At 38.1% G+C, this 25,496-nt stretch overlaps 1 protein-coding gene across 1 annotated transcript in view; it reads left to right on the top strand.

The window, feature by feature from the left end:
• Positions 1–25,133, top strand: part of LOC134817933 (uncharacterized) — a 29,306-nt gene extending 4,173 nt beyond the window's left edge. The window contains exons 3-20 of the mRNA XM_063827305.1: positions 3,258–3,473; positions 5,252–5,361; positions 5,914–5,985; positions 8,624–8,687; positions 8,974–9,096; positions 10,599–10,706; positions 10,912–11,017; positions 12,354–12,435; positions 12,602–12,770; positions 17,862–18,022; positions 18,273–18,412; positions 18,590–18,698; positions 19,669–19,755; positions 19,968–20,077; positions 21,340–21,515; positions 21,761–21,863; positions 22,189–22,327; positions 24,137–25,133. Of these exons, the coding sequence (XP_063683375.1) occupies positions 3,258–3,473; positions 5,252–5,361; positions 5,914–5,985; positions 8,624–8,687; positions 8,974–9,096; positions 10,599–10,706; positions 10,912–11,017; positions 12,354–12,435; positions 12,602–12,770; positions 17,862–18,022; positions 18,273–18,412; positions 18,590–18,698; positions 19,669–19,755; positions 19,968–20,077; positions 21,340–21,515; positions 21,761–21,863; positions 22,189–22,327; positions 24,137–24,337 (2,276 nt within the window). The 3' untranslated portion in view covers positions 24,338–25,133. The remainder of the gene's footprint in view (positions 1–3,257; positions 3,474–5,251; positions 5,362–5,913; positions 5,986–8,623; positions 8,688–8,973; positions 9,097–10,598; positions 10,707–10,911; positions 11,018–12,353; positions 12,436–12,601; positions 12,771–17,861; positions 18,023–18,272; positions 18,413–18,589; positions 18,699–19,668; positions 19,756–19,967; positions 20,078–21,339; positions 21,516–21,760; positions 21,864–22,188; positions 22,328–24,136) is intronic.
• The last annotated feature ends 363 nt before the right edge of the window (positions 25,134–25,496 follow it).

Here is a 25,496-nt window from a genome sequence, read left to right as displayed (position 1 = left end):
ATAAGATTTTTTCTCAGCGTATGTTGTTAAGAAATTGGTCAACAATTTAAATGCGTCATAATATGATATGTCATCATAGCTTACAAATTAATTGACTAAGAGCTTCCAAACCATCATTTGCCCCCATTAAGGGGACATATACAAAAAGCTTTTATGTTCTGAACAGGCTGTAACTTCATATTAAGAAAGTATACATTAAAACAATAAGATTTAATACATTAAAAATTATTTTTGAGGAACCGCACTTTCGAAAAAATAAATATTTTCTTTTTCGAAAATTTTGAAAATTTTGAGAAGTCTGTCACTGTTATACCGATATTTCAGTCGTTTTTAACTTTTTTTGGCTGATTTTTTTCCTGAACATTATTTGCAATCCGTACAAGAAGCCCTTCAAAGGATTTCATAATTAAAATATAGATGACGAAGTTACAGACCAAACAAGGTCGAGAGAAGCAAAATTGAAATTTTTGTAAAAATCAAAGTTGTATATTTTACCATTCACCCAGGTCATAAGATATCGCTTTAAAAATTCTTGTGAGTGTAGCTGATGATCATATCCAACTTTTTGGAACAGGATTTCTCTCAGTTTTGAGTTTTAAGGTATGAAATGTGGCCTAAACGACTTAATAAAATTCATCATAAAAAAGGGCCAAACGTGGCAGATTTAAGGCTTAAAATGCCTATAACTCAAAAAGTATCAGTTTTTTGAAATAATTTTTACAGGATCGTAATCAGCTTAGTAAGACAAATCTTTTAGTACCAAATTTATAATAGTTAAAGACACAAAATTTATTTTTAAATGTGTACAATTTGTACAAAATTTATACAAGGGGGGACCCTTGTGTTCGAGCTGGAAAATTATTAAGACAATTTGTCTTCTAAAATCACCTATTTGGTACTAAAAGATTCGTCTTCTCGAGCTGATTACGATTCTGTAAAAATTATTTCAAAAAAACTGATATTTTTTGAGTTATATGCATTTTAAGCCTTAAATCTGCCATGTTTGGCCCTTTTTTACGATGAATTTTACTAAGTCGTTTAGGCCACATTTCATACCTTAAAACTCAAAACTGAGAGAAATCCTGTTCCAAAAAGTTGGATATGATCATCAGCTACACTCACAAGAATTTTTAAAGCGATATCTTATGACCTGGGTGAATGGTAAAATATACAACTTTGATTTGTACAAAAATTTCAATTTTGCTTCTCTCGACCTTGTTTGGTCTGTAACTTCGTCATCTATATTTTAATTATATACGGATTGCGAATAATGTTCAGTTAAAAAATCAGCCAAAAAAAGTTAAAAACGACTGAAATATCGGTATAACAGTGACAGACTTCTCAAAATTTTCAAAATTTTCGAAAAAGAAAATATTTATTTTTTCGAAAGTGCGGTTCCTCAAAAATAATTTTTAATGTATCAAATCTTATTGTTTTAATGTATACTTTCTTAATATGAAGTTACAGTTGTTCAGAACATAAAAGCTTTTTGTATATGTCCCCTTAATGTGATAATTGCAGTAATTCTGATGAAGTTCTTCACCTCAGGAACCACCAAACATGACCAACTTCAACTTGTTGTAGAAAGTTATGCCCATCGATTGGCGATGGAAAACATTTTGTGGGGGTTCTTTAGATTCTTATTAAATTTGTTCAAAAATGGTTCTTGATCTCCCAATACTCTAGTAACCCTGCTACTAGAGTACAAACTACTAGATCAGATCTAGAACCACTAATAGATCTCCCAATACTCTAGTAACCCTGCTACTAGAGTACAAACTACTAGATCAGATCAAGAACCACTAATAGATCTCCCAATACTCTAGTAACCCTGCTACTAGAGTACAAACTACTAGATCAGATCTAGAACCACTAACAGATCTCCCAGTACTCTAGTAACCCTGCTACTAGAGTATAAACTACTAGATCAGATCTAGAACCACTAACAGATCTCCCAATACTCTAGTAACCCTGCTACTCTTACTAGAGTACAAACTACTAGATCAGATCTAGAACCACCAATAGATCTCCCAGTACTCTAGTTACCCTGCTACTAGAGTACTAACTACTAGATCAGATCTAGAACCACTAATAGATCTCCCAATACTCTAGTAACCCTGCTACTAGAGTACGAACTACTAGATCAGATCTAGAACCACTAATAGATCTCCCAGTACTCTAGTAACCCTGCTACTAGAGTACAAACTACTAGATCAGATCTAGAACCACTAATAGATCTCCCAGTACTCTAGTAACCCTGCTACTAGAGTACAAACTAATAGATCAGATCAAGAACCACTAATAGATCTCCCAATACTCTAGTAACCCTGCTACTAGAGTACAAACTACTAGATCAGATCTAGAACCACTAACAGATCTCCCAGTACTCTAGTAACCCTGCTACTCTTACTAGAGTACAAACTACTAGATCAGATCTAGAACCACCAATAGATCTCCCAGTACTCTAGTAACCCTGCTACTAGAGTACGAACTACTAGATCAGATCTAGAACCACTAATAGATCTCCCAGTACTCTAGTAACCCTGCTACTAGAGTACAAACTACTAGATCAGATCTAGAACCACTAATAGATCTCCCAGTACTCTAGTAGCCCTGCTACTAGAGTACGAACTACTAGATCAGATCTAGAACCACTAATAGATCTCCCAAAACTCGAGTAACCCTGCTACTCTTACTAGAGTACAAACTACTAGATCAGATCTAGAACCACCAATAGATCTCCCAAAACTCTAGTAACCCTGCTACTAGAGTACTAACTACTAGATCAGATCTAGAACCACTAATAGATCTCCCAATACTCTAGTAACCCTGCTACTAGAGTACGAACTACTAGATCAGATCTAGAACCACTAATAGATCTCCCAGTACTCTAGTAACCCTGCTACTAGAGTACAAACTACTAGATCAGATATAGAACCACTAATAGATCTCCCAGTACCTACTCTAGTAACCCTGCTACTAGAGTACGAACTACTAGATCAGATCTAGAACCACTAATAGATCTCCCAATACTCTAGTAACCCTGCTACTAGAGTACAAACTACTAGATCAGATCTAGAACCACTAATAGATCTCCCAATACTCTAGTAACCCTGCTACTCTTACTAGAGTACAAACTACTAGATCAGATCTAGAACCACCAATAGATCTCCCAAAACTCTAATAACCCTGCTACTAGAGTACTAACTACTAGATCAGATCTAGAACCACTAATAGATCTCCCAAACTACTTGCAGGAAAAGAAGTCCTGCAAAACTCTTCAAATCCTGACCATGAGCAGACGCCAGATTGTAGTTCTGTAACGTGTCACCAGCCAAATAGCACTCCTAGCACCAGTTATCAGGCAACTAGCACTCCTAGCACAGATAATGTAGTGCATAGAGTGAGAAGCAGATCCTCTATTCATAGGTCTGTTCCTAACTTCTTGGACATCCCTAAGGAGCAAGAAATAGGTAACGGACCCTCAACCCTCGTACCCATATAATATTCTGATATATGTAACGGACCCTCAACCCTCGTACCCAATATATTGATTTAGATAACGGACCCTCAACTCTCGTACCCATATAATATTCTGATATAGGTAACGGACCCTCAACCCTCGTACCCATGTAATATTCTGATATAGATAACGGACCCTCAACCCTCGTACCCAATATATTGATTTAGATAACGGACCCTCAACCCTCGTACCCAAATAATATTCTGATATAGGTAACGGACCATCAACCCTCGTACCCACATAATATATTGATATAGATAACGGACCCTCAACCCTCGTACCCAATATATTGATATAGATAACGGACCCTCAACCCTCGTACGCATGTAATATTCTGATATAGGTAAAGGACCCTCAACCCTCGTACCCATATAATATTTTGATATAGATAACGGACCTTCAACCTTCGTACCCATATATTATATTGATATAGATAAAGGACCCTCAACCCTCGTATCCATATAATATATTGATATAGATAAAGGACCCTCAACCGTCGTACCTATATAATATATTGATATAGATAACAGACCCTCAACCCTCGTACCCAATATATTGATATAGATAACGGACCCTTAACCCTCGTACCCATATAATATATGTGCGGACTATGTGCCGAACCGTCGAAATTCAGACATAGATAAGAGTTCAACAAATGTTAAAAAGTTGATTAAACACCACTCCCTTATATGGGCATCACGTGACTACCAGTAGCCCATGAAACACGAGATGGCTGATAATAATCTAATTCTGAGAAAAGCAGCGTAATTTGGAGCAGCCTCACAAAATACGAAGGGCAATCAGTTCAAAATATTTTACATTACAACTTTTATAAGTTGCGTTTTGTCGCTAATTTCCCGATTATTGCTGAGACTGTTATTTGTTATCGGCAGTATGAGCGAGCAAGGTAAGTCATTTTGTCATCCCCACCTCCCTCCCTCGCCTGAAGTTCCCACAACACATTATCTTCCTAGTCATACATGGGTCCATTATCTACAAATTAATCACCATAGCAACCTGATCATCCGTTACTCAAGAATTACACACCAAGTCTCACTTTACAATGTCACAATATTCCTTTCTTCTCTCTGTTATTCTAATTTATCATGCACGTTCGTATGTGTCAATTCTTCATTGATTCTCATCCTTAAATAATCTATATCTATTATACAGCAGGGCGAGTTATATCTATTATAGTAAAATATACTGCACTACATTATATCGAGTTCTCACTCAGTGTTCTGAGAAAGTCCCCACGTTGTTTTACAGTAGTTTTACAGTAGTCTACTGTTGTTAACAGTAGTGAGTAGTCGAACTACCTTTGGCAATGTTCCAACTCGTTCTGTTTGGTATTATCTCGCTCTTTTATACACGTACATTGTTTAAAAATAACGTGCGCTGAGATAAACATACACCATCTATGCTGTTTCTTAACATAAAACAGCTTTATGTTTTATTTACCGTTATTGTTGATGTGTTATTGAAGCTATTATATAATACATACCGTATCAGATTTAATTTGAACGGACATTGATTGGACGCCGGAGTTAATTTTAATGTGATCCGTTCAAATAAAGTCCGATGAGGTACTCAAATTAGATACCGATCATGAATGCCTTCGATTGTTCATTTTAATGTCCGTTCACGCAATGTCCGATCGAATAACGTCCGATAAGGTATACTGTTACAGCTTTATAGGGTATAAACCAATCTCCAATTTCCAAACAGCTTCAGACCAAGCCCCCTACACGCCAACAAGTCCAGCTAGTTTTGAGGATAGGAAATATGTCTTGGAGCTGTTTAGAGAAAACCAGAAGAAGCTGACTTTTGATAAACAGGTACACGTGATCAGTACCCTGCACGTGATCAGTACCCTGCACGTGATCAGTACCCTGCACGTGATCAGTACCCTGCACGTGATCAGTACCCTGCACGTGATCAGTAACCTGCACGTGATCAGTACCCTGCACGTGATCAGTACCCTGCAAGTGATCAGTACCCTGCACGTGATCAGTACCCTGCAAGTGATCAGTACCCTGCACGTGATCAGTACCCTGCACGTGATCAGTACCCTGCACGTGATCAGTACCCTGCAAGTGATCAGTACCCTGCACGTGATCAGTACCCTGCAAGTGATCAGTACCCTGAACGTGATCAGTACCCTGTACGTGATCATTACCCTGCACGTGATCAGTACCCTGCACGTGATCAGTACCCTGCACGTGATCAGTACCCTGCATAAAAGAACTGCCTAAATTCTCAATCCTATAACCTGAAGCTCTGATGATTCAGTAAAGTTACTAGAGGGTAAACTTAAAGTGTGCCCCCTAACCCCACCCCCCCCCCACTACCCCTAGCCCCCTGCCACCCTTATCTTATCTCCTCTTCAGAAACAAGTGAGTCTAGAAGAGACGGACTCCAACAAACCGACAAGATCTAAAAGCTGTGTTTCGGACAAACTGGTAAGTGTAATTGCTTCTACAGGGAATATGGGCGATTAGGTTTGGCCTCTATACGGCCACTATACGGTCTCTATACAGCCTCTATATGGCCTTCATACGGCCTTTATACGGCCTCTATATGGCCCCAACACGGCCACTATACGGCCTTTATACGGTTAGTTGCCTACTGTAAGAAAGAATCAAAGTTAAATTGTGACCTGCTGTGACTATTTGACTGCAACTAATCGGAAAATAGCAAGTAGTGGCCGATTAACGGGTGATGAATAAAAAATGGGACTACATGTTTTAAATTCCTCAGCTTCCACCTGAACAAAATTTTGATATTTTACCACAACCACCAGTTACTCTGAACGATACTCGAACAGTTTCCGCCCCCATTTGATCAAATTGGTTGATCTTTGTCCCCGATAATGGTCTCGAACTAGGGGAGGGGTCCTATAAACATTTTACAGAAAAGCACTGTTCACAGAAGTCGCCTCACGGTTAGTTAAAGCTTCCATACCAAAAAATTGTTAGCAGAGAGTATGCCTAAACTTCCTATCTATCACATCCTAAAGCGATTTTAGCAGCAGAGGTCGGTAGCTAGAGCTACAGAGACAAAAAGGCCATCCTGTATTATAGCACTTACGAAAATGACCCAATAGGAACTGCTGGTGAGCCACATAACCGGCACCCTACCGAGATCCCTGGTGATCCGTTTTGGCTGTACTCTCGGTTATATTTCCAGGGCAGTCCCATGACTAAATGTTTGTTGTCTGAAAGGTGTCAAAGCCCCTAAGATTAGAGATAACACCCAAAAATGGGAAGTCGTGAGCAAATTCGAAAATATGTATAATCTTGACTAAACGCTATATTTTGCTATTGTTGAGAAGAAGTATTTCGGTCTGACTGTTGTCCATACGTCAAGAAGTAGGGAATTGTATGCTTAAGACTAGGGTTCAACACCCATCAGCGTAGCTAAAACCGGTTAGAAGATATTTGAGCTCAAAACAACCTGAGGGGTAAAATTTTACCGTGTGAAAGATCGAGGCTAGGTCAAACTATCGGCTTTAGCATGGTCTATAATGGTACCACGCAAAAATCAAAGTGCTTGGAGCCTTGCCTGGTGTTGTTCCTACAAGAAAATATCCCCAAAGGGTGAAAGGTGGTTCGTTAGGATGGGGCTAGATCGTATTTTTCTGCGAAAACCACATCTTTACTTGCAGCCCATAGGGTTAATTTCGTCCCAAAAGTTATCGACCAAAGTAAATTTTGACAATCTCAACCCATAGAGGACTTCTTTGGAGTCCTGGCAACACATGTCCATGCCCAGAATATGGCTAGCAAGCATACATGGGCCTTAGGGCACAAAAGAAGAGACTGCGCCAACACGATTTTAGGCCCAACTGTGAAGACGGATTTTTGAGCTTGAAGAAAGAAGCCCTCTTGAACCAATAAAAATGGGCTCATGGGCGCTTGTCATTGACCATACTTGTTCAAAATTGCCCGCTTTACAACGCTGTTTCATTGGTTTGAACTAAAAATAGTTTTATCGACACTAAAAAGACCCTTGAAAAAAGTCCCATTTTTTAGTCATCACCCGTTAGTAGCCGGTTTGGAACCTCGAATAATCGGGTCTTCTTTATAACGTAGCTAAGTGCCGGTTAGTAGCCGGTTAGTAACCGGCTAGTGACCACTTTTCAAGAGCCGGCTAGTAGCCGGCTAGTAGCCGGTTTGGAACCTCGAGAAAGTAGGTCTGCTTTAGAGCTCAGCTAATAGCCGGCTAGTGACCGCCTAGTAGCTGGTTAGTAGCCACTTTGTGGTCACTAGCTAGCCGGCTAGTAGCCACTTTTTAAGTGCCGGTTAGTAGCCGGTTTCATGTAAAATATCTTTTAAGTGGCCGTATAGTGGCCGTATAAAGGCCGTATAGAGGCCGTATAGAGGCCGTATAGTGGCCGTATAATAACCGTATAAAGGCCGTATAGTAGCCGTATAAAGGCCGTATAAAGGTCGTATAAAGGCCGTATAGAGGCCGTATAGAGGCCGTATAAAGGCCGTATAGTGGCCGTATAGAGGCCAAACCTAATCGTCCATTTTCCCCTTCTACATGATACTATAATTATCTGGTGTTCATATTAAATTGGTGAGTGTAATTGCTCCTACATAATATTAATTATCTGCTGTTCATATTTTATTGGTAAATGTAATTGCTCATACATAATATCAATTATCTGGTGTTCATATTAAATTGGTGAGTTTAATTGCTCCTACATAAAATTAATTATCTGGTGTTCATATTAAATTAGTGAGTGTAATTGCTCCTACATAATATTAATTATCTGGTGTTCATATTAAATTGGTGAGTGTAATTGCTCCTACATAATATTAATCATCTGGTGTTCATATTAAATTGGTAAGTGTTATTACTTATTCTATGTTCATCACGTGTTCTAATAATCGTTTTAGATTATGTACAATAGGTAAATCTGTAAATTATCAAAGTAATGTCACAATCAGTCATGAAACTTTGCAAATTATGATAGCGACTGCCAAAGCGGCCCCGAAATTAAAAGTCATCGTACAGTCTTTGGTTTGATGATCAGATAAGCTTCACCTTTCAAAAAAGTACGCAATCTGAAGCAGATAATGTTTATTTCAGAAACGCAGTGCTTCCACCAAATCTAAGCCGGAGGAGGATCCGACTTCTGAGACAGTTCCTGAAGGTTATTGTTCAGTTAGAGCACTTATCGGACTTTATTTGAACGGATATTAATTGGAGGCCCTAGCGTTCATTTTAATGACCGTCAAAATCAAAATTTCCCCAGGCCAGAAGTATTCCACTACGAACTTATTGTCAAGGCCAGGATATGACCACTTTTTAATTTCTTCGATTTCAATCAATAAGTCTAAATCATATCAAAATTTTTACTGTTGAATCTTTAATTATCTCCTCGTGATACCAAATTTCCGGTTCCTATTAGTTATTATAGTGAGTTAATTTACCCGCAGGTATTCCAAAAAAGAAGTACATAGGAAAGTACATTGAGGACCACGAGGGGGAGTTATTTGACGACGGCTCTATCATCTTCAACCGCAAACCAAAGGACAGAAAGGAAGGGAGAGGTTTTAAACGTACGTACTACGTACCGCTCTCTTATCCCCATCAAAATGTTCAGGATCTTGTGTTAATTTTAGACTCGGAGAGCACCTGCAAATCAAAAAGTCATTCAGGGTGTAAAAATGAACAGCAGGCTGATTATGAGGTTCAATTAGAAAATAGAACCACTATAACTAGTAAGTAATTAGTATTACTGTAAGAAGCTAGGTAGTAAGCTGCAGCCACACGGTCCCGCGCTTTGTGAGGGACTTTCCTTTTTCAGGGGGGAGCGTACGTCCCTCCGTACGCCCCTCCAATCCCCCTTTGACTACGCCCAGCTCTCTTGTCCCCAATTGGTGTTGTTACAATGTTGTCTAATATCAAATATTATACTTATATAAATATAGGTATAACCCTTATGAGTTCATTAGTCATACTTTCCTGTCTCTGAACTCACGCTTATTTTTAGAAGATCGTTAATTTCACCTATTTCTACTGTTAACCGGCCAGCAGTTATAAATATAACATTAGCATTGCAAATGGTTCTAGACTAAAAGTAAACCATCTTATCACACCAGATCAAGTTACTACAGGTGGGTGTTACCCTATAACAGTCTGAAAAATTTCACAACTTAATATTCATAATATTTATCATGTTTTATATATCTATAGGACTCTGCAACCCCAGATAAATTATTCCGAGGAATGAGCCGCTTTACATTTGCTGGATTTATTGGAGGCGCGTCCCTTTATACCATTATTTCTCGTAGATTTGAATTAGGTTATTTTGGTTATTCGGGGTAGCCTTGTAATCCTATTACTCCTCATAAATCCTATTTCCGTCACTTTATCTCGTCTCTTTCCCGATTATTTTCTTAAGAATTTGGTTTTTATTTTCATTTCTGTAATATGCCGAGCCTCGCAGGTATGTAATATCCTAGAACATTTTATTGAACCTAAAGTATTTTTACCTATTTTATTAAATACGAATTGTTTGCTCTATATTTTTGTTATCAAAATTGTTACGATAGAGAGACAGCGGATAAACCAAGACAGTAAATAAACCAAATCAAATTTTCATCTCGAACCACATTATTTAGGATCACATTATTAGCTCCGACACTCATAGCTTCAGTGCCAATCGTTAAATTTAATTAAGAGCTTACCTCCATGACAGCTCTTTGTTCATTTTCAATGAATGAGATGGCCTAATATAGCAGGGTGACCCACTTACTTATCCAACTTTCATTGTCAATAAGACCAACCAAATTTATTTAGGAATGAGTGGAAATTCATTTAATTAACTTCCCAAACTTTCGAAATAGTTTTTTTTATTTTTCATCATAGGGATTTATTAGGGATTATATCAGTTCTCATTCATATCATACTCATTTGTATTTATGATTGATACTTTTACAAAATGATTTAAGACAATTTGTCTGACAAAGATGATTTTTGAATTCTACTAATTTAGGATACATGTTATTCTGGTAACCAGATCATTCTCAAAGAAATTCTCAATCAGTAATGTTTCTAGGAATATTCTCGACCGGCAAGAAAAGAAGTAAGTTAGAAGATAAAGCACCCGGCACGAAGTCATGTCTACTTACAGAACAAAAGAAAGAGCTGAAAAAACGCCATCGAGGTTTCAATTTGTTTTCATATTTACGGTTTTTTTATAGTTACACAAATATTGTATGAACTTAAAGTTTATTGATTAGAATCCGAACTATTTCACAATTATACAAATGTCAATATGTTGAAAATTAACTTTCTATAATCTCGTGATGTTAATAAATACTTTCTGTGGTCCTCACTAACTGAACCCTTTATAATCAAATACTCTGCAGATGTTGCCGGCAAGTTTCTCTCGGTCCGTTTCTCCGTCAAGGAACAAATAATAGCGTTAATGTACACTAAGGAGGAGCTAGAGTTGATTGATCAAAGAAAACAAGCGTGAGTCGCCGCGATGCTGGCAAGCACGACCGTCAACTTTTATACCCCCTTTACCATTTTTCATTTTCATTTAGACTGATCAAAAGTCGTTTAGCAAGTTTATTTTTAGTTCAAAATATTCGATTTCATTGTTCAAGTTAACAAAAAATAGCCATGTTCAATGTTAATAATTTTATGAAATTGGCGCTAGATACGCGCTAGATACGTAAACTACTGTGTAACTACTGTGTAACTACTGTGTAACTACTGTGTAACTACTGTGTAACTACTGTGTAACTACTGTGTAACTACTGTGTAACTACTGTGTAACTACTGTGTAACTACTGTGTAACTACTGTGTAACTACTGTGTAACTACTGTGTAACTACTGTGTAACTACTGTGTAACTACTGTGTAACTACTGTGTAACTACTGTGTAACTACTGTGTAACTACTGTGTAACTACTGTGTAACTACTGTGTAACTACTGTGTAACTACTGTGTAACTACTGTGTAACTACTGTGTAACTACTGTGTAACTACTGTGTAACTACTGTGTAACTACTGTGTAACTACTGTGTAACTACTGTGTAACTACTGTGTAACTACTGTGTAACTACTGTGTAACTACTGTGTAACTACTGTGTAACTACTGTGTAACTACTGTGTAACTACTGTGTAACTACTGTGTAACTACTGTGTAACTACTGTGTAACTACTGTGTAACTACTGTGTAACTACTGTGTAACTACTGTGTAACTACTGTGTAACTACTTACTGTGTAACTACTGTGTAACTACTGTGTAACTACTGTGTAACTACTGTGTAACTACTGTGTAACTACTGTGTAACTACTGTGTAACTACTGTGTAACTACTGTGTAACTACTGTGTAACTACTGTGTAACTACTGTGTAACTACTGTGTAACTACTGTGTAACTACTGTGTAACTACTGTGTAACTACTGTGTAACTACTGTGTAACTACTGTGTAACTACTGTGTAACTACTGTGTAACTACTGTGTAACTACTGTGTAACTACTGTGTAACTACTGTGTAACTACTGTGTAACTACTGTGTAACTACTGTGTAACTACTGTGTAACTACTGTGTAACTACTGTGTAACTACTGTGTAACTACTGTGTAACTACTGTGTAACTACTGTGTAACTACTGTGTAACTACTGTGTAACTACTGTGTAACTACTGTGTAACTACTGTGTAACTACTGTGTAACTACTGTGTAACTACTGTGTAACTACTGTGTAACTACTGTGTAACTACTGTGTCTCGTTCCGGCGAAGTGTGTCTGTGTTATATAGACAGCTGTAGCTAAATCAATATTTTTACTCTCCAGATACGATAATTTAAATCTTGATAAGAATTGGTGCATCGCCCAGCTCCACGCAGCGCTCTCCCCAGAAACTCACCTGTACCAGGTATTTTCTTATTTCACAAACTGGTTACCATAGTAACAAACTCAGCTTTACATTTGTCCCATCTGCTTACATTTGTCCCATTGCATCTGCTCTTAACAGAATTTTAATAGAATAATCAGTAAAATATTTTAAAAGTAATTTTTGTATTCCCATCTGCGGTATCCAGGTAGAGTTGGAAAAAGACAACGCTTTTGGACTTGGTTTTTACCTTTACGGACTGGGTCCGGACAGATTGGTGCCGTACGTTAGTATATTTGTGAAGGACGTTATAAAGGGGGGCTACGTGGACAGACAAGGCACTATCAAGCCACACGATCAGATCATCAAGTGTGGCAGTGAGTCATTTGGGAGCGAACTGTTTCCCGTATATTGTACTATGCGATTATTATTATGTTATTGTTATATTATTACATATATGTAGGGATAGTTCAAATCACGATACTTTAAATAGCGTATTGGATAGAAATGAATATTGTCCTTGTTCAGGAGCTAGTTTTGTAGGAATAAAGCAAGAGGAAGCACTGAGACTAATGAATATTGTCCTTGTTCAGGAGCTAGTTTTGTAGGAATAAAGCAAGAGGAAGCACTGAGACTAATGAATATTGTCCTTGTTCAGGAGCTAGTTTTGTAGGAATAAAGCAAGAGGAAGCACTGAGACTAATGAATATTGTCCTTGTTCAGGAGCTAGTTTTGTAGGAATAAAGCAAGAGGAAGCACTGAGACTAATGAATATTGTCCTTGTTCAGGAGCTAGTTTTGTAGGAATAAAGCAAGAGGAAGCACTGAGACTAATGAATATTGTCCTTGTTCAGGAGCTAGTTTTGTAGGAATAAAGCAAGAGGAAGCACTGAGACTAATGAATATTGTCCTTGTTCAGGAGCTAGTTTTGTAGGAATAAAGCAAGAGGAAGCACTGAGACTAATGAATATTGTCCTTGTTCAGGAGCTAGTTTTGTAGGAATAAAGCAAGAGGAAGCACTGAGACTAATGAATATTGTCCTTGTTCAGGAGCTAGTTTTGTAGGAATAAAGCAAGAGGAAGCACTGAGACTAATGAATATTGTCCTTGTTCAGGAGCTAGTTTTGTAGGAATAAAGCAAGAGGAAGCACTGAGACTAATGAATATTGTCCTTGTTCAGGAGCTAGTTTTGTAGGAATAAAGCAAGAGGAAGCACTGAGACTAATGAATATTGTCCTTGTTCAGGAGCTAGTTTTGTAGGAATAAAGCAAGAGGAAGCACTGAGACTAATGAATATTGTCCTTGTTCAGGAGCTAGTTTTGTAGGAATAAAGCAAGAGGAAGCACTGAGACTAATGAATATTGTCCTTGTTCAGGAGCTAGTTTTGTAGGAATAAAGCAAGAGGAAGCACTGAGACTAATGAATATTGTCCTTGTTCAGGAGCTAGTTTTGTAGGAATAAAGCAAGAGGAAGCACTGAGACTAATGAATATTGTCCTTGTTCAGGAGCTAGTTTTGTAGGAATAAAGCAAGAGGAAGCACTGAGACTAATGAATATTGTCCTTGTTCAGGAGCTAGTTTTGTAGGAATAAAGCAAGAGGAAGCACTGAGACTAATGAATATTGTCCTTGTTCAGGAGCTAGTTTTGTAGGAATAAAGCAAGAGGAAGCACTGAGACTAATGAATATTGTCCTTGTTCAGGAGCTAGTTTTGTAGGAATAAAGCAAGAGGAAGCACTGAGACTAATGAATATTGTCCTTGTTCAGGAGCTAGTTTTGTAGGAATAAAGCAAGAGGAAGCACTGAGACTAATGAATATTGTCCTTGTTCAGGAGCTAGTTTTGTAGGAATAAAGCAAGAGGAAGCACTGAGACTAATGAATATTGTCCTTGTTCAGGAGCTAGTTTTGTAGGAATAAAGCAAGAGGAAGCACTGAGACTAATGAATATTGTCCTTGTTCAGGAGCTAGTTTTGTAGGAATAAAGCAAGAGGAAGCACTGAGACTAATGAATATTGTCCTTGTTCAGGAGCTAGTTTTGTAGGAATAAAGCAAGAGGAAGCACTGAGACTAATGAATATTGTCCTTGTTCAGGAGCTAGTTTTGTAGGAATAAAGCAAGAGGAAGCACTGAGACTAATGAATATTGTCCTTGTTCAGGAGCTAGTTTTGTAGGAATAAAGCAAGAGGAAGCACTGAGACTAATGAATATTGTCCTTGTTCAGGAGCTAGTTTTGTAGGAATAAAGCAAGAGGAAGCACTGAGACTAATGAATATTGTCCTTGTTCAGGAGCTAGTTTTGTAGGAATAAAGCAAGAGGAAGCACTGAGACTAATGAATATTGTCCTTGTTCAGGAGCTAGTTTTGTAGGAATAAAGCAAGAGGAAGCACTGAGACTAATGAATATTGTCCTTGTTCAGGAGCTAGTTTTGTAGGAATAAAGCAAGAGGAAGCACTGAGACTAATGAATATTGTCCTTGTTCAGGAGCTAGTTTTGTAGGAATAAAGCAAGAGGAAGCACTGAGACTAATGAATATTGTCCTTGTTCAGGAGCTAGTTTTGTAGGAATAAAGCAAGAGGAAGCACTGAGACTAATGAATATTGTCCTTGTTCAGGAGCTAGTTTTGTAGGAATAAAGCAAGAGGAAGCACTGAGACTAATGAATATTGTCCTTGTTCAGGAGCTAGTTTTGTAGGAATAAAGCAAGAGGAAGCACTGAGACTAATGAATATTGTCCTTGTTCAGGAGCTAGTTTTGTAGGAATAAAGCAAGAGGAAGCACTGAGACTAATGAATATTGTCCTTGTTCAGGAGCTAGTTTTGTAGGAATAAAGCAAGAGGAAGCACTGAGACTAATGAATATTGTCCTTGTTCAGGAGCTAGTTTTGTAGGAATAAAGCAAGAGGAAGCACTGAGACTAATGAATATTGTCCTTGTTCAGGAGCTAGTTTTGTAGGAATAAAGCAAGAGGAAGCACTGAGACTAATGAATATTGTCCTTGTTCAGGAGCTAGTTTTGTAGGAATAAAGCAAGAGGAAGCACTGAGACTAATGAATATTGTCCTTGTTCAGGAGCTAGTTTTGTAGGAATAAAGCAAGAGGAAGCACTGAGACTAATGAATATTGTCCTTGTTCAGGAGCTAGTTTTGTAGGAATAAAGCAAGAGGAAGCACTGAGACTAATGAATATTGTCCTTGTTCAGGAGCTAGTTTTGTAGGAATAAAGCAAGAGGAAGCACTGAGACTAATGAATATTGTCCTTGTTCAGGAGCTAGTTTTGTAGGAATAAAGCAAGAGGAAGCACTGAGACTAATGAATATTGTCCTTGTTCAGGAGCTAGTTTTGTAGGAATAAAGCAAGAGGAAGCACTGAGACTAATGAATATTGTCCTTGTTCAGGAGCTAGTTTTGTAGGAATAAAGCAAGAGGAAGCACTGAGACTAATGAATATTGTCCTTGTTCAGGAGCTAGTTTTGTAGGAATAAAGCAAGAGGAAGCACTGAGACTAATGAATATTGTCCTTGTTCAGGAGCTAGTTTTGTAGGAATAAAGCAAGAGGAAGCACTGAGACTAATGAATATTGTCCTTGTTCAGGAGCTAGTTTTGTAGGAATAAAGCAAGAGGAAGCACTGAGACTAATGAATATTGTCCTTGTTCAGGAGCTAGTTTTGTAGGAATAAAGCAAGAGGAAGCACTGAGACTAATGAATATTGTCCTTGTTCAGGAGCTAGTTTTGTAGGAATAAAGCAAGAGGAAGCACTGAGACTAATGAATATTGTCCTTGTTCAGGAGCTAGTTTTGTAGGAATAAAGCAAGAGGAAGCACTGAGACTAATGAATATTGTCCTTGTTCAGGAGCTAGTTTTGTAGGAATAAAGCAAGAGGAAGCACTGAGACTAATGAATATTATCCTTGTTCAGGAGCTAGTTTTGTAGGAATAAAGCAAGAGGAAGCACTGAGACTAATGAATATTGTCCTTGTTCAGGAGCTAGTTTTGTAGGAATAAAGCAAGAGGAAGCACTGAGACTAATGAATATTGTCCTTGTTCAGGAGCTAGTTTTGTAGGAATAAAGCAAGAGGAAGCACTGAGACTAATGAATATTGTCCTTGTTCAGGAGCTAGTTTTGTAGGAATAAAGCAAGAGGAAGCACTGAGACTAATGAATATTGTCCTTGTTCAGGAGCTAGTTTTGTAGGAATAAAGCAAGAGGAAGCACTGAGACTAATGAATATTGTCCTTGTTCAGGAGCTAGTTTTGTAGGAATAAAGCAAGAGGAAGCACTGAGACTAATGAATATTGTCCTTGTTCAGGAGCTAGTTTTGTAGGAATAAAGCAAGAGGAAGCACTGAGACTAATGAATATTGTCCTTGTTCAGGAGCTAGTTTTGTAGGAATAAAGCAAGAGGAAGCACTGAGACTAATGAATATTGTCCTTGTTCAGGAGCTAGTTTTGTAGGAATAAAGCAAGAGGAAGCACTGAGACTAATGAATATTGTCCTTGTTCAGGAGCTAGTTTTGTAGGAATAAAGCAAGAGGAAGCACTGAGACTAATGAATATTGTCCTTGTTCAGGAGCTAGTTTTGTAGGAATAAAGCAAGAGGAAGCACTGAGACTAATGAATATTGTCCTTGTTCAGGAGCTAGTTTTGTAGGAATAAAGCAAGAGGAAGCACTGAGACTAATGAATATTGTCCTTGTTCAGGAGCTAGTTTTGTAGGAATAAAGCAAGAGGAAGCACTGAGACTAATGAATATTGTCCTTGTTCAGGAGCTAGTTTTGTAGGAATAAAGCAAGAGGAAGCACTGAGACTAATGAATATTGTCCTTGTTCAGGAGCTAGTTTTGTAGGAATAAAGCAAGAGGAAGCACTGAGACTAATGAATATTGTCCTTGTTCAGGAGCTAGTTTTGTAGGAATAAAGCAAGAGGAAGCACTGAGACTTATGAATATTGTCCTTGTTCAGGAGCTAGTTTTGTAGGAATAAAGCAAGAGGAAGCACTGAGACTAATGAATATTGTCCTTGTTCAGGAGCTAGTTTTGTAGGAATAAAGCAAGAGGAAGCACTGAGACTAATGAATATTGTCCTTGTTCAGGAGCTAGTTTTGTAGGAATAAAGCAAGAGGAAGCACTGAGACTAATGAATATTGTCCTTGTTCAGGAGCTAGTTTTGTAGGAATAAAGCAAGAGGAAGCACTGAGACTAATGAATATTGTCCTTGTTCAGGAGCTAGTTTTGTAGGAATAAAGCAAGAGGAAGCACTGAGACTAATGAATATTGTCCTTGTTCAGGAGCTAGTTTTGTAGGAATAAAGCAAGAGGAAGCACTGAGACTAATGAATATTGTCCTTGTCCAGGAGCTAGTTTTGTAGGAATAAAGCAAGAGGAAGCACTGAGACTAATGAATATTGTCCTTGTTCAGGAGCTAGTTTTGTAGGAATAAAGCAAGAGGAAGCACTGAGACTAATGAATATTGTCCTTGTTCAGGAGCTAGTTTTGTAGGAATAAAGCAAGAGGAAGCACTGAGACTAATGAAGAACCAGCCTCATCTGACCCTGACCATGGGCAGGAGAGCTAAATGTGACGATGTTCCCGTAACTAAGAAGGATCATAAAGAAATATTAAATGCTGTGGGAAACAAGTGGCTGGTAAGTATATAATATACATACTTTCTACAGAGCTAGATGATGGAAAGAAATAATTGATTTCTAAAATTTACTCATACAAATCTTTCGTCTAGTGGGTTTCTAGTTTGTTATATTTAACAGATAATATATAACAAATAATATCAAATCTGTTGTTTATAGTAGTATTGAAGGTATTAATACTTTCAATACTGCTATATAACAAATAAAAGCCCCTTATAACAGGACCCTTATTACAAGCCCCTTATAACAGGACCCTAAACGAAGTGCTGCAGCAATGGAAAATGGGGATTTCCGCCTTATTAAGAACAAAGATCGCATTGATCCCTTCTTCACTTGCAACAATTCGTCACCAAAGAAAACTATTCAGATTGACACAAACGACCTTGAAAGGTATAATAGCTTTAAAAGTTTAAAAAAACTTTAATCGTGAGATGAAGGAAAACACCCCAGTAGCAATGTGTAATATCTGTGATAAACTTTTCACTTTTCACTGGAACCCGCAAAAAAATCAAAACATTAGCACAACTTTTTTAAAAACTCATTCTTCTAATTCTAAATGTTTGGCAGGATAAACAGTAGCTGCAAGCTTAGTCGTGTTAGCGAGGCTGAAGATGGAACTCCTAATTTAAATCAATTTCATTACGCCCGGCAGGACTACTTGGAAGAGGAGCTCAAGGTTTCTATTAACACATTTATGTTAGTACCTGTAACCATGGTGATTTAGTGGGAGCGAGGTTAGTCAGTACTTGTAACCATGGTGATTTAGTGGGAGCGAGGGTAGCTACCTTAATGTTAGTACCTGTAACCACTAACCATGGTGATTTAGTGGGAGCGAGGGTAGCGACCTTAAAGTTAGTACCTGTAACCATGGTGATTAAGTGGGAGCGAGGGTAGTCACTCTAGTCAGTACCTGTAACCATGGTAATTTAGTGGGAGCGAGGTTAGTCAGTACCTGTAACCATGGTGATTTAGTGGGAGCGACCTTTATGTTAGTACCTGTAAAGCTGTAACCATGGTGATTTAGCGGGAGCGAGGGTAGTCAGTACCTGTAACCATGGTGATTTAATGGGAGTGAGGGTAGCGACCTTAATGATAGTACCTGTAACCATGGTGATTTAGTGGGAGCGAGGGTGGTCAGTACCTGTAACCATGGTGATTTAATGGGAGCGAGGGTAGCGACCTTAATGATAGTACCTGTAACCATGGTGATTTAGTGGGAGCGAGGTTAGTCAGTACCTGTAACCATGGTGATTTAGTGGGAGCGAGGGTAGCGACCTTAATGTTAGTAGCTGTAAACATGGTGATTTAGTGGGAGCGAGGGTAGCGACCTTAATGTTAGTACCTGTAAACATGGTGATTTAGTGGGAGCGAGGGTAGCGACCTTAATGTTAGTACCTGTAACCATGGTGATTTAGTGGGAGCGAGGGTAGCGACCTTAATCTCCTAATGAGCTATCATAGCTGGGGTGATGGGTGGTGTGATTGAAATACGGTCCCTACATTACTAGTAATATAACGCTTTATATTATTATCACATAACTATCTTTCTTATTCTGTATTTTAAGTTTAATACTTGAAACTGCATTAAAAGAGAAAAACCACCAATATGGAATAATAGCATGTTCATATTTGACAGTTGAATTTCAGTCAGAACAAAAAAATCGAAAAGAAGCTGACAGGAAACGAAAAGAAGCTGAAAGAAAAACCGAAGAAACTGAACAAAAATACCAAAATGTAATTAAACTTTTACATTTGTCTGGGACTGATACCATGGTTACTGGTACTCATTTTCATCGATCAACCTTAACTCGGTTCAATCAGTTATCAGTTTCAATTACCCAACATTCAGATATTAGATGAACTAAATAGATTGAAGTTTTAATTATCAAATATTCAGATAGTAGATGAACTAAAGAGGTTGTAGTATTAATTTACCAAATATTCAGATATTAGATGAACTAAAGAGGTTGAAGTGCGAAAAGGACTTCGCCACTCAAGAAGCTAAATATGCAAATATAAAGATTGGGGAGTTGGCACACCAAAATACTCAACTTGTGTAAGCTTTTAAAAATAAAACTACAAAAACAGGAGATAAAAACTGTCTTATAAACGCATTCAGTCCAAAAAATTCGATGTTAAATTTAACTAGAATTTCGCCCGTGTTTGTTTTCGGGCGGAAGCTAGATTTCCATCCACTTCATGCTATGATCAGTACACTTCAGATGAGGTAAACACTAGAATGGGCCCATTTTAGTCTATTTATTGATTTATAGGGTTAGGTTTAGCCTTAGGGTTAGGTTTAGGGTTAGATTTAGGGTTAGGTTTAGGGTTAGGTTTAGGGTTAGGTTTAGGGTTAGGTTTAGGTTTAGGTTTAGGTTTAGGGTTAGGTTCAGGGTTAGGTTCAGGGTTAGGTTTAGGGTTAGGTTCAGGGTTAGGTTTAGGGTTAGGTTTAGGGTTAGGTTTAGGGTTAGGTTTAGGGTTAGGTTTAGGGTTAGGTTTAGGTTAAGGTTTAGGTTTAGGTTTAGGTTTAGGTTTAGGTTTAGGTTTAGGTTTAGGTTTAGGTTTAGGTTTAGGTTTAGGTTTAGGTTTAGGTTTAGGTTTAGGTTTAGGTTTAGGTTTAGGTTTAGGTTTAGGTTTAGGGTTAAGTCAAGCATAAAGACCTCATTCATTACGTGGGATCAGGTGACTGGAACCCCTGGAGTTCTGGAGGAAACATCACTCTTTGTACCAGCTTGTCTGGATTTATCTGCATCTACCTCCTCACTCAGTTGCTTACGAAAAAAAGGCCGGAAAACTTATAAATTAACTTGATTATTAAATACAACTAAAGAGCAATAAACTACGAAATAGCATGGTTACGGATTCTGATGAAGAGGCAGTTAGATTTACTGACGAATAAGATGATGACGACATTTCGTAGAGTAGCATTAATTTACTCAACTCCAACCCTGGTATCCTTTACTGATTACAAGCACAATCACAGCTTACCCAACAAACCAGCAATTAACTCTGACACGACAACCCTGGTATCTTTTACTGATTACAAGCACAGCTCACTGAAAAAACCGGCACTTAACTCTGACACTGTTTTGTTGATTAATTGGTAAATAATGTTGCTTTAAACTTAAGTTTTTCCAATCGTTCATTTGTGCAAACAGTTTCTCAGTATATAAAAAATAATCAAAAATTGAGAAAAAATCCCGATTTGGTCCCGGCCAAAATTCGGCATTTTGGCCGGTACCAGGATTAAGCCGGGATCCCGATCGAGCCTTGATCAAGGTAAGTAACTATTACCGGTAAGGTTAGCACAATTTGCAGGCTGGACTCTAAAGAAGCTCCTGCTATGGATAATGGACCAGAAGTTGCGGCGCGGGAAGCTGCTGACGATCTGGAGTCTCTTCTTCACCAGGATGACACTATGAGCGTGAGCACTGTCAGAACTATGGAGCCCATCACTTACTGCAGTCCAGTTAGATCTAGCTTCAAGGAAATGGGTGAGTGATATTATGCATCATTAATTATAAAAGCATGAAGACCTCATAGTCTTCCGTAAGGGCTGCAGTCACATTCGGATTGCAGGTTGCATGTCTAGGTTTCTTCTTTTATGTCGAGGGAGAAAAGGTGCAGGAGACCACCTACTACACGATGGCATCTAATACAATACAATACAATAGGGCCGAGTAATGGCTTCGAGTTATAGTGCTCCTCAATCAAATTATAATCAAATCCTCCTCCCTAGAAGCGTTGTCCAGCGAGAACCTGGAGAGGTCCACAGAGCTGCAGAGGGACGCTGGTCAGTACGTCAACCTGCTCACCTGCTCTGAATCCGGCTCTAATTCCAGGCAAATATTTATTGGTGATGAAAATATATCTTTCGTTAATGTAACTGTAACCGTGATAATTAACTCTCCTTTTAGGATTAACTCTCATCCTCCCCCTAGGTTCAGTTACCCGTCCAGCTACTCTCCTCCTAGGATTAACTCTCCTCCTCCCCCTAGGTTCAGTTACACGTCCAGTTACTTTCCTCCTAGGATTAACTCTCCTCCTCCCCTAGGTTCAGTTACACGTCCAGCTACTCTACTCCTAGGATTGACTCTCATCCTCCCCCTAGGTTCAGTTACACGTTCAGCTACTCTCCTCCTAGGATTAACTCTCCTCCTCCCCTAGGTTCAGTTACCCGTCCAGCTACTCTAACTACTCCTCCCGAAGAACTAGTGGTCAGAGTTGCCAGCTTTCTGGCACTACAAGTCACATATCCTCAATGGTTTCTCTTAACAGTGTCACTAGTGACGAATATGATTCTGAGGTTAGAGCATAAGTTTCAGTTTTATTTGCATTTCTGCAATATATATATATTGTAATTACTGCAATTAATTACTGTAATTAATTACTGTGATTAATTACTGTAATTACTGTAGTTAATTACTGTAATTACTGTAATTAATTAATTAATTTCTGCAATATAATTACTGCTGGCTCCTCCAGGAAAATACATAATTATTACTGACTACTTCATGGAAATATATAATTACTGCTGACTACTCCAGGAAAATATATATAATTACTGCTGACTACTCCAGGAAAATATATAATTACTGCTGACTTCTCCAGAAAAATATATAATTACTGCTGACTACTCCATGAAAATATATAATCCCATGAAAATATATAATTTATTTACACACTAAAAGACCATAAAGAATATTTTGCCACAAGCAAGGTGTGCAGATTAATTAATCCAGCTAAGTCAAACTTGGGCATCGTCAGTAAAACAATACTAAAGAAAATCATCAAACAAATACAAACTCAGAACACAAGCTCTGGAAAAGCTCATCTAACGTTCTGCAATGGTTCAAAGACTTACAACCCTCATCCAAGCCACGTTTCATAAAGTTTGACGTACAAGAGTTTTAGTTTTACCCATCCATATCATGTTCACTGCTAACCAGAGCCATAGAACACGCCCGATCCTACATCAACATCACAACGGACGAGGAATAAATTATAAAACTGAGCAAGGAATCTTTATTATTCAGCGGAGGGAAAACCTTGGAGAAAAAAAACCAGCCCTGAGTTTGAATTTACAATCGGAGCTTCGACGGAGCAGAGACCTCTGAGCTAGTAGGGCTTTACTTATAGACTTATTAAGCAAAGTCTCAAAGATCATTGAAAACGGACACCTCAGCCTGTACCGCGACGATGGACTTGCATTCATAACAAACTGCAATGGTCAAAAGCTTGACAGGATCAGAAAGAAGTTACACCAAACTTTCAAAGAAGAAAGGCTTAAGATAACTGTAGAGTTGTGTGACGAAAGCGTAGACAATTCTTGGATATCTCGCTCAATGTAACTGACAAATCACACAGACCCAACAAAAAGCCTAAAAAGCCATCCAAAGAGCATAATCAATAACATCCCTGACATGGTCTCAACACGACTCAGCAACCTATAAAGTGACAAAAGATCTTTCCTTGGTACAAAACACGTATACGAGTCCGCTCTCAAACATAGTGGTTTTGATGAAGAGCTACAATACCAGGAGCACACAGCACCCAGAAAAAATACAAAAAGAAATGTAACATTGTTTAACCCACCCTTTAGCTCAAATGTGGAAACTAATATTGGGAAGAAATTCTTCAACATCCTAGACACGTATTTCCCAAAGCACCACCACCTCCACAAGGTCATCAACAGAAACACGGTTAAATTAAGCTACTGTTGTATGCCCAACGTTGGCTGGCTACTAAAGGCACACAGCCAAAAGGTCCTCAAACAACAACAAGGTGACTACACCGACCAAGATTCCACAACTTGAAACAAAACGAATTGTCCACCGCCAGGAAAGTGTCAGATTAAATCAAATCTCAAAATTCAGGCACTCGAGGAAATTCCTAATAATGCACTGCTGTTAAGACTAAGTTTATGAAGGAGCAAACTGTCTTAAGAGAATATTTTTAGATCTAATCTAATTTCCTGACAATTGCTTTAGTTTAATTGCTATAGTATGAAACTTGAAGTTGAACTTGTTACTTGCCATTTGAACTTTTTTTCATTTGACCTATAATTTATTTATACATGTATTTATAAAATATAATTTAACTGAAAGTATTGCAGAGGACTCCTGTCAACAGATTGATAGACCCGCGACTGGTGATGCAGGTAGATGATGGCCACGGGGAAATGTCCCAACACCATATGTTCGGGGATCATGATGAAGAAGAAGAGGAAGAGGAGGAAGGGGAGGAGGAAGGGGAGGAGGAGGGTGGGGTGGACGGCGAGGGAGGTCTAAGAGAAAATAGGGTATTTTTTGTGTGATGATCTCTACAAAGACTATCATACGATTAATCTCGTCCACTAAGTACCTATAAATATCTATAAGTCCTAGTTTTGAACGTCTAGCTGCTGGACAGTATACACACCAAGCCCTTTTAGGTTGGAGCTAATTTGAGCTATAGAGTTGTTCACTAAATAACTGATTTGTTTCCACCCAGCAACAACCCCTTTTAGAAATCTGAGGACCTGGTAAAGTGGTGTCTATAAAAGTATAAAAGTGACCAGTGTACCAGTGTAGTTTTAGATGCTATTTTTATTTTTTAGAATTTAGCATTAGAAATTCTTGAAAGATTTGTCCCTATAATTGGTACCATTTATTTTTATAATTCACTTTCATTGCTTAGTAAATATTAAAGCTCTAAGTTACTCGGAACCAAACATTTTTGTGTAATTTAATTAAGTTGTTTCGTTTTTCGTTCTCTTGAGTGGGTCGATCATGTGATAGATTACTGGGGATGAAAACTTAATTAAGATATTTAACAAACTGTTTGATCTACAAATCAACGTTAGAGTATGTGCCTGGTAAGAGTATTGACAGTTGTAATTTCTGTTCTATATTAGCAGATTAGGGTAATATTAAAGTTGGATAGGCAGTAAAACATGTATTAGGGTATTGTTAAAAGAATTTCAAAGAAATTTTAAAAGCAATCCAACACAGTGTAATCTTTACAGAAAGCTATCGTAAAGCTTAGAACTCAAACAAATTAGTAACAAAATACTTAATAAGTTCTCACCTGATTGTATGGGAAATATAAATTTTAAAGTTCGGTTGCTTGCGGAGTTGCGTATTTAGTCACTTTGTAGATATATTATTTTGTCATTCAAAGCACACCTATTTCAGTCGAATAATCTGAGATATATCAGATAAAAACCTCGCCATAAAACTGTTGTGATAAATTCATCTTACTCTCAGACCCTGAGGCAACAGGTATAGGACATGGGACATCATATAAGCGCGGCGGGTGCGGAACCAGACCTTTTTGGTAGTGAGCCTCCTTTACCATTAGTAGCCCATCATACAGGCTATATATTTCACATTAGTAGCCCACCATACAGGCTATATATTTCACATTAGTAGCCCACCATACAGGCTATATATTTCACCTCAGTCTCACCGTACAGGCTATATATTTCACCTCAG

This window comes from Bolinopsis microptera, chromosome 7 (genome assembly GCF_026151205.1).
Source record: "Bolinopsis microptera isolate Bmic1 chromosome 7, MBARI_Bmic_1.0, whole genome shotgun sequence".
Lineage (NCBI taxonomy): Eukaryota > Metazoa > Ctenophora > Tentaculata > Lobata > Bolinopsidae > Bolinopsis > Bolinopsis microptera.
The sequence above is the reverse complement of the archived record's forward strand: the minus strand, read 5'-3'. Positions and strand labels throughout refer to the sequence as shown.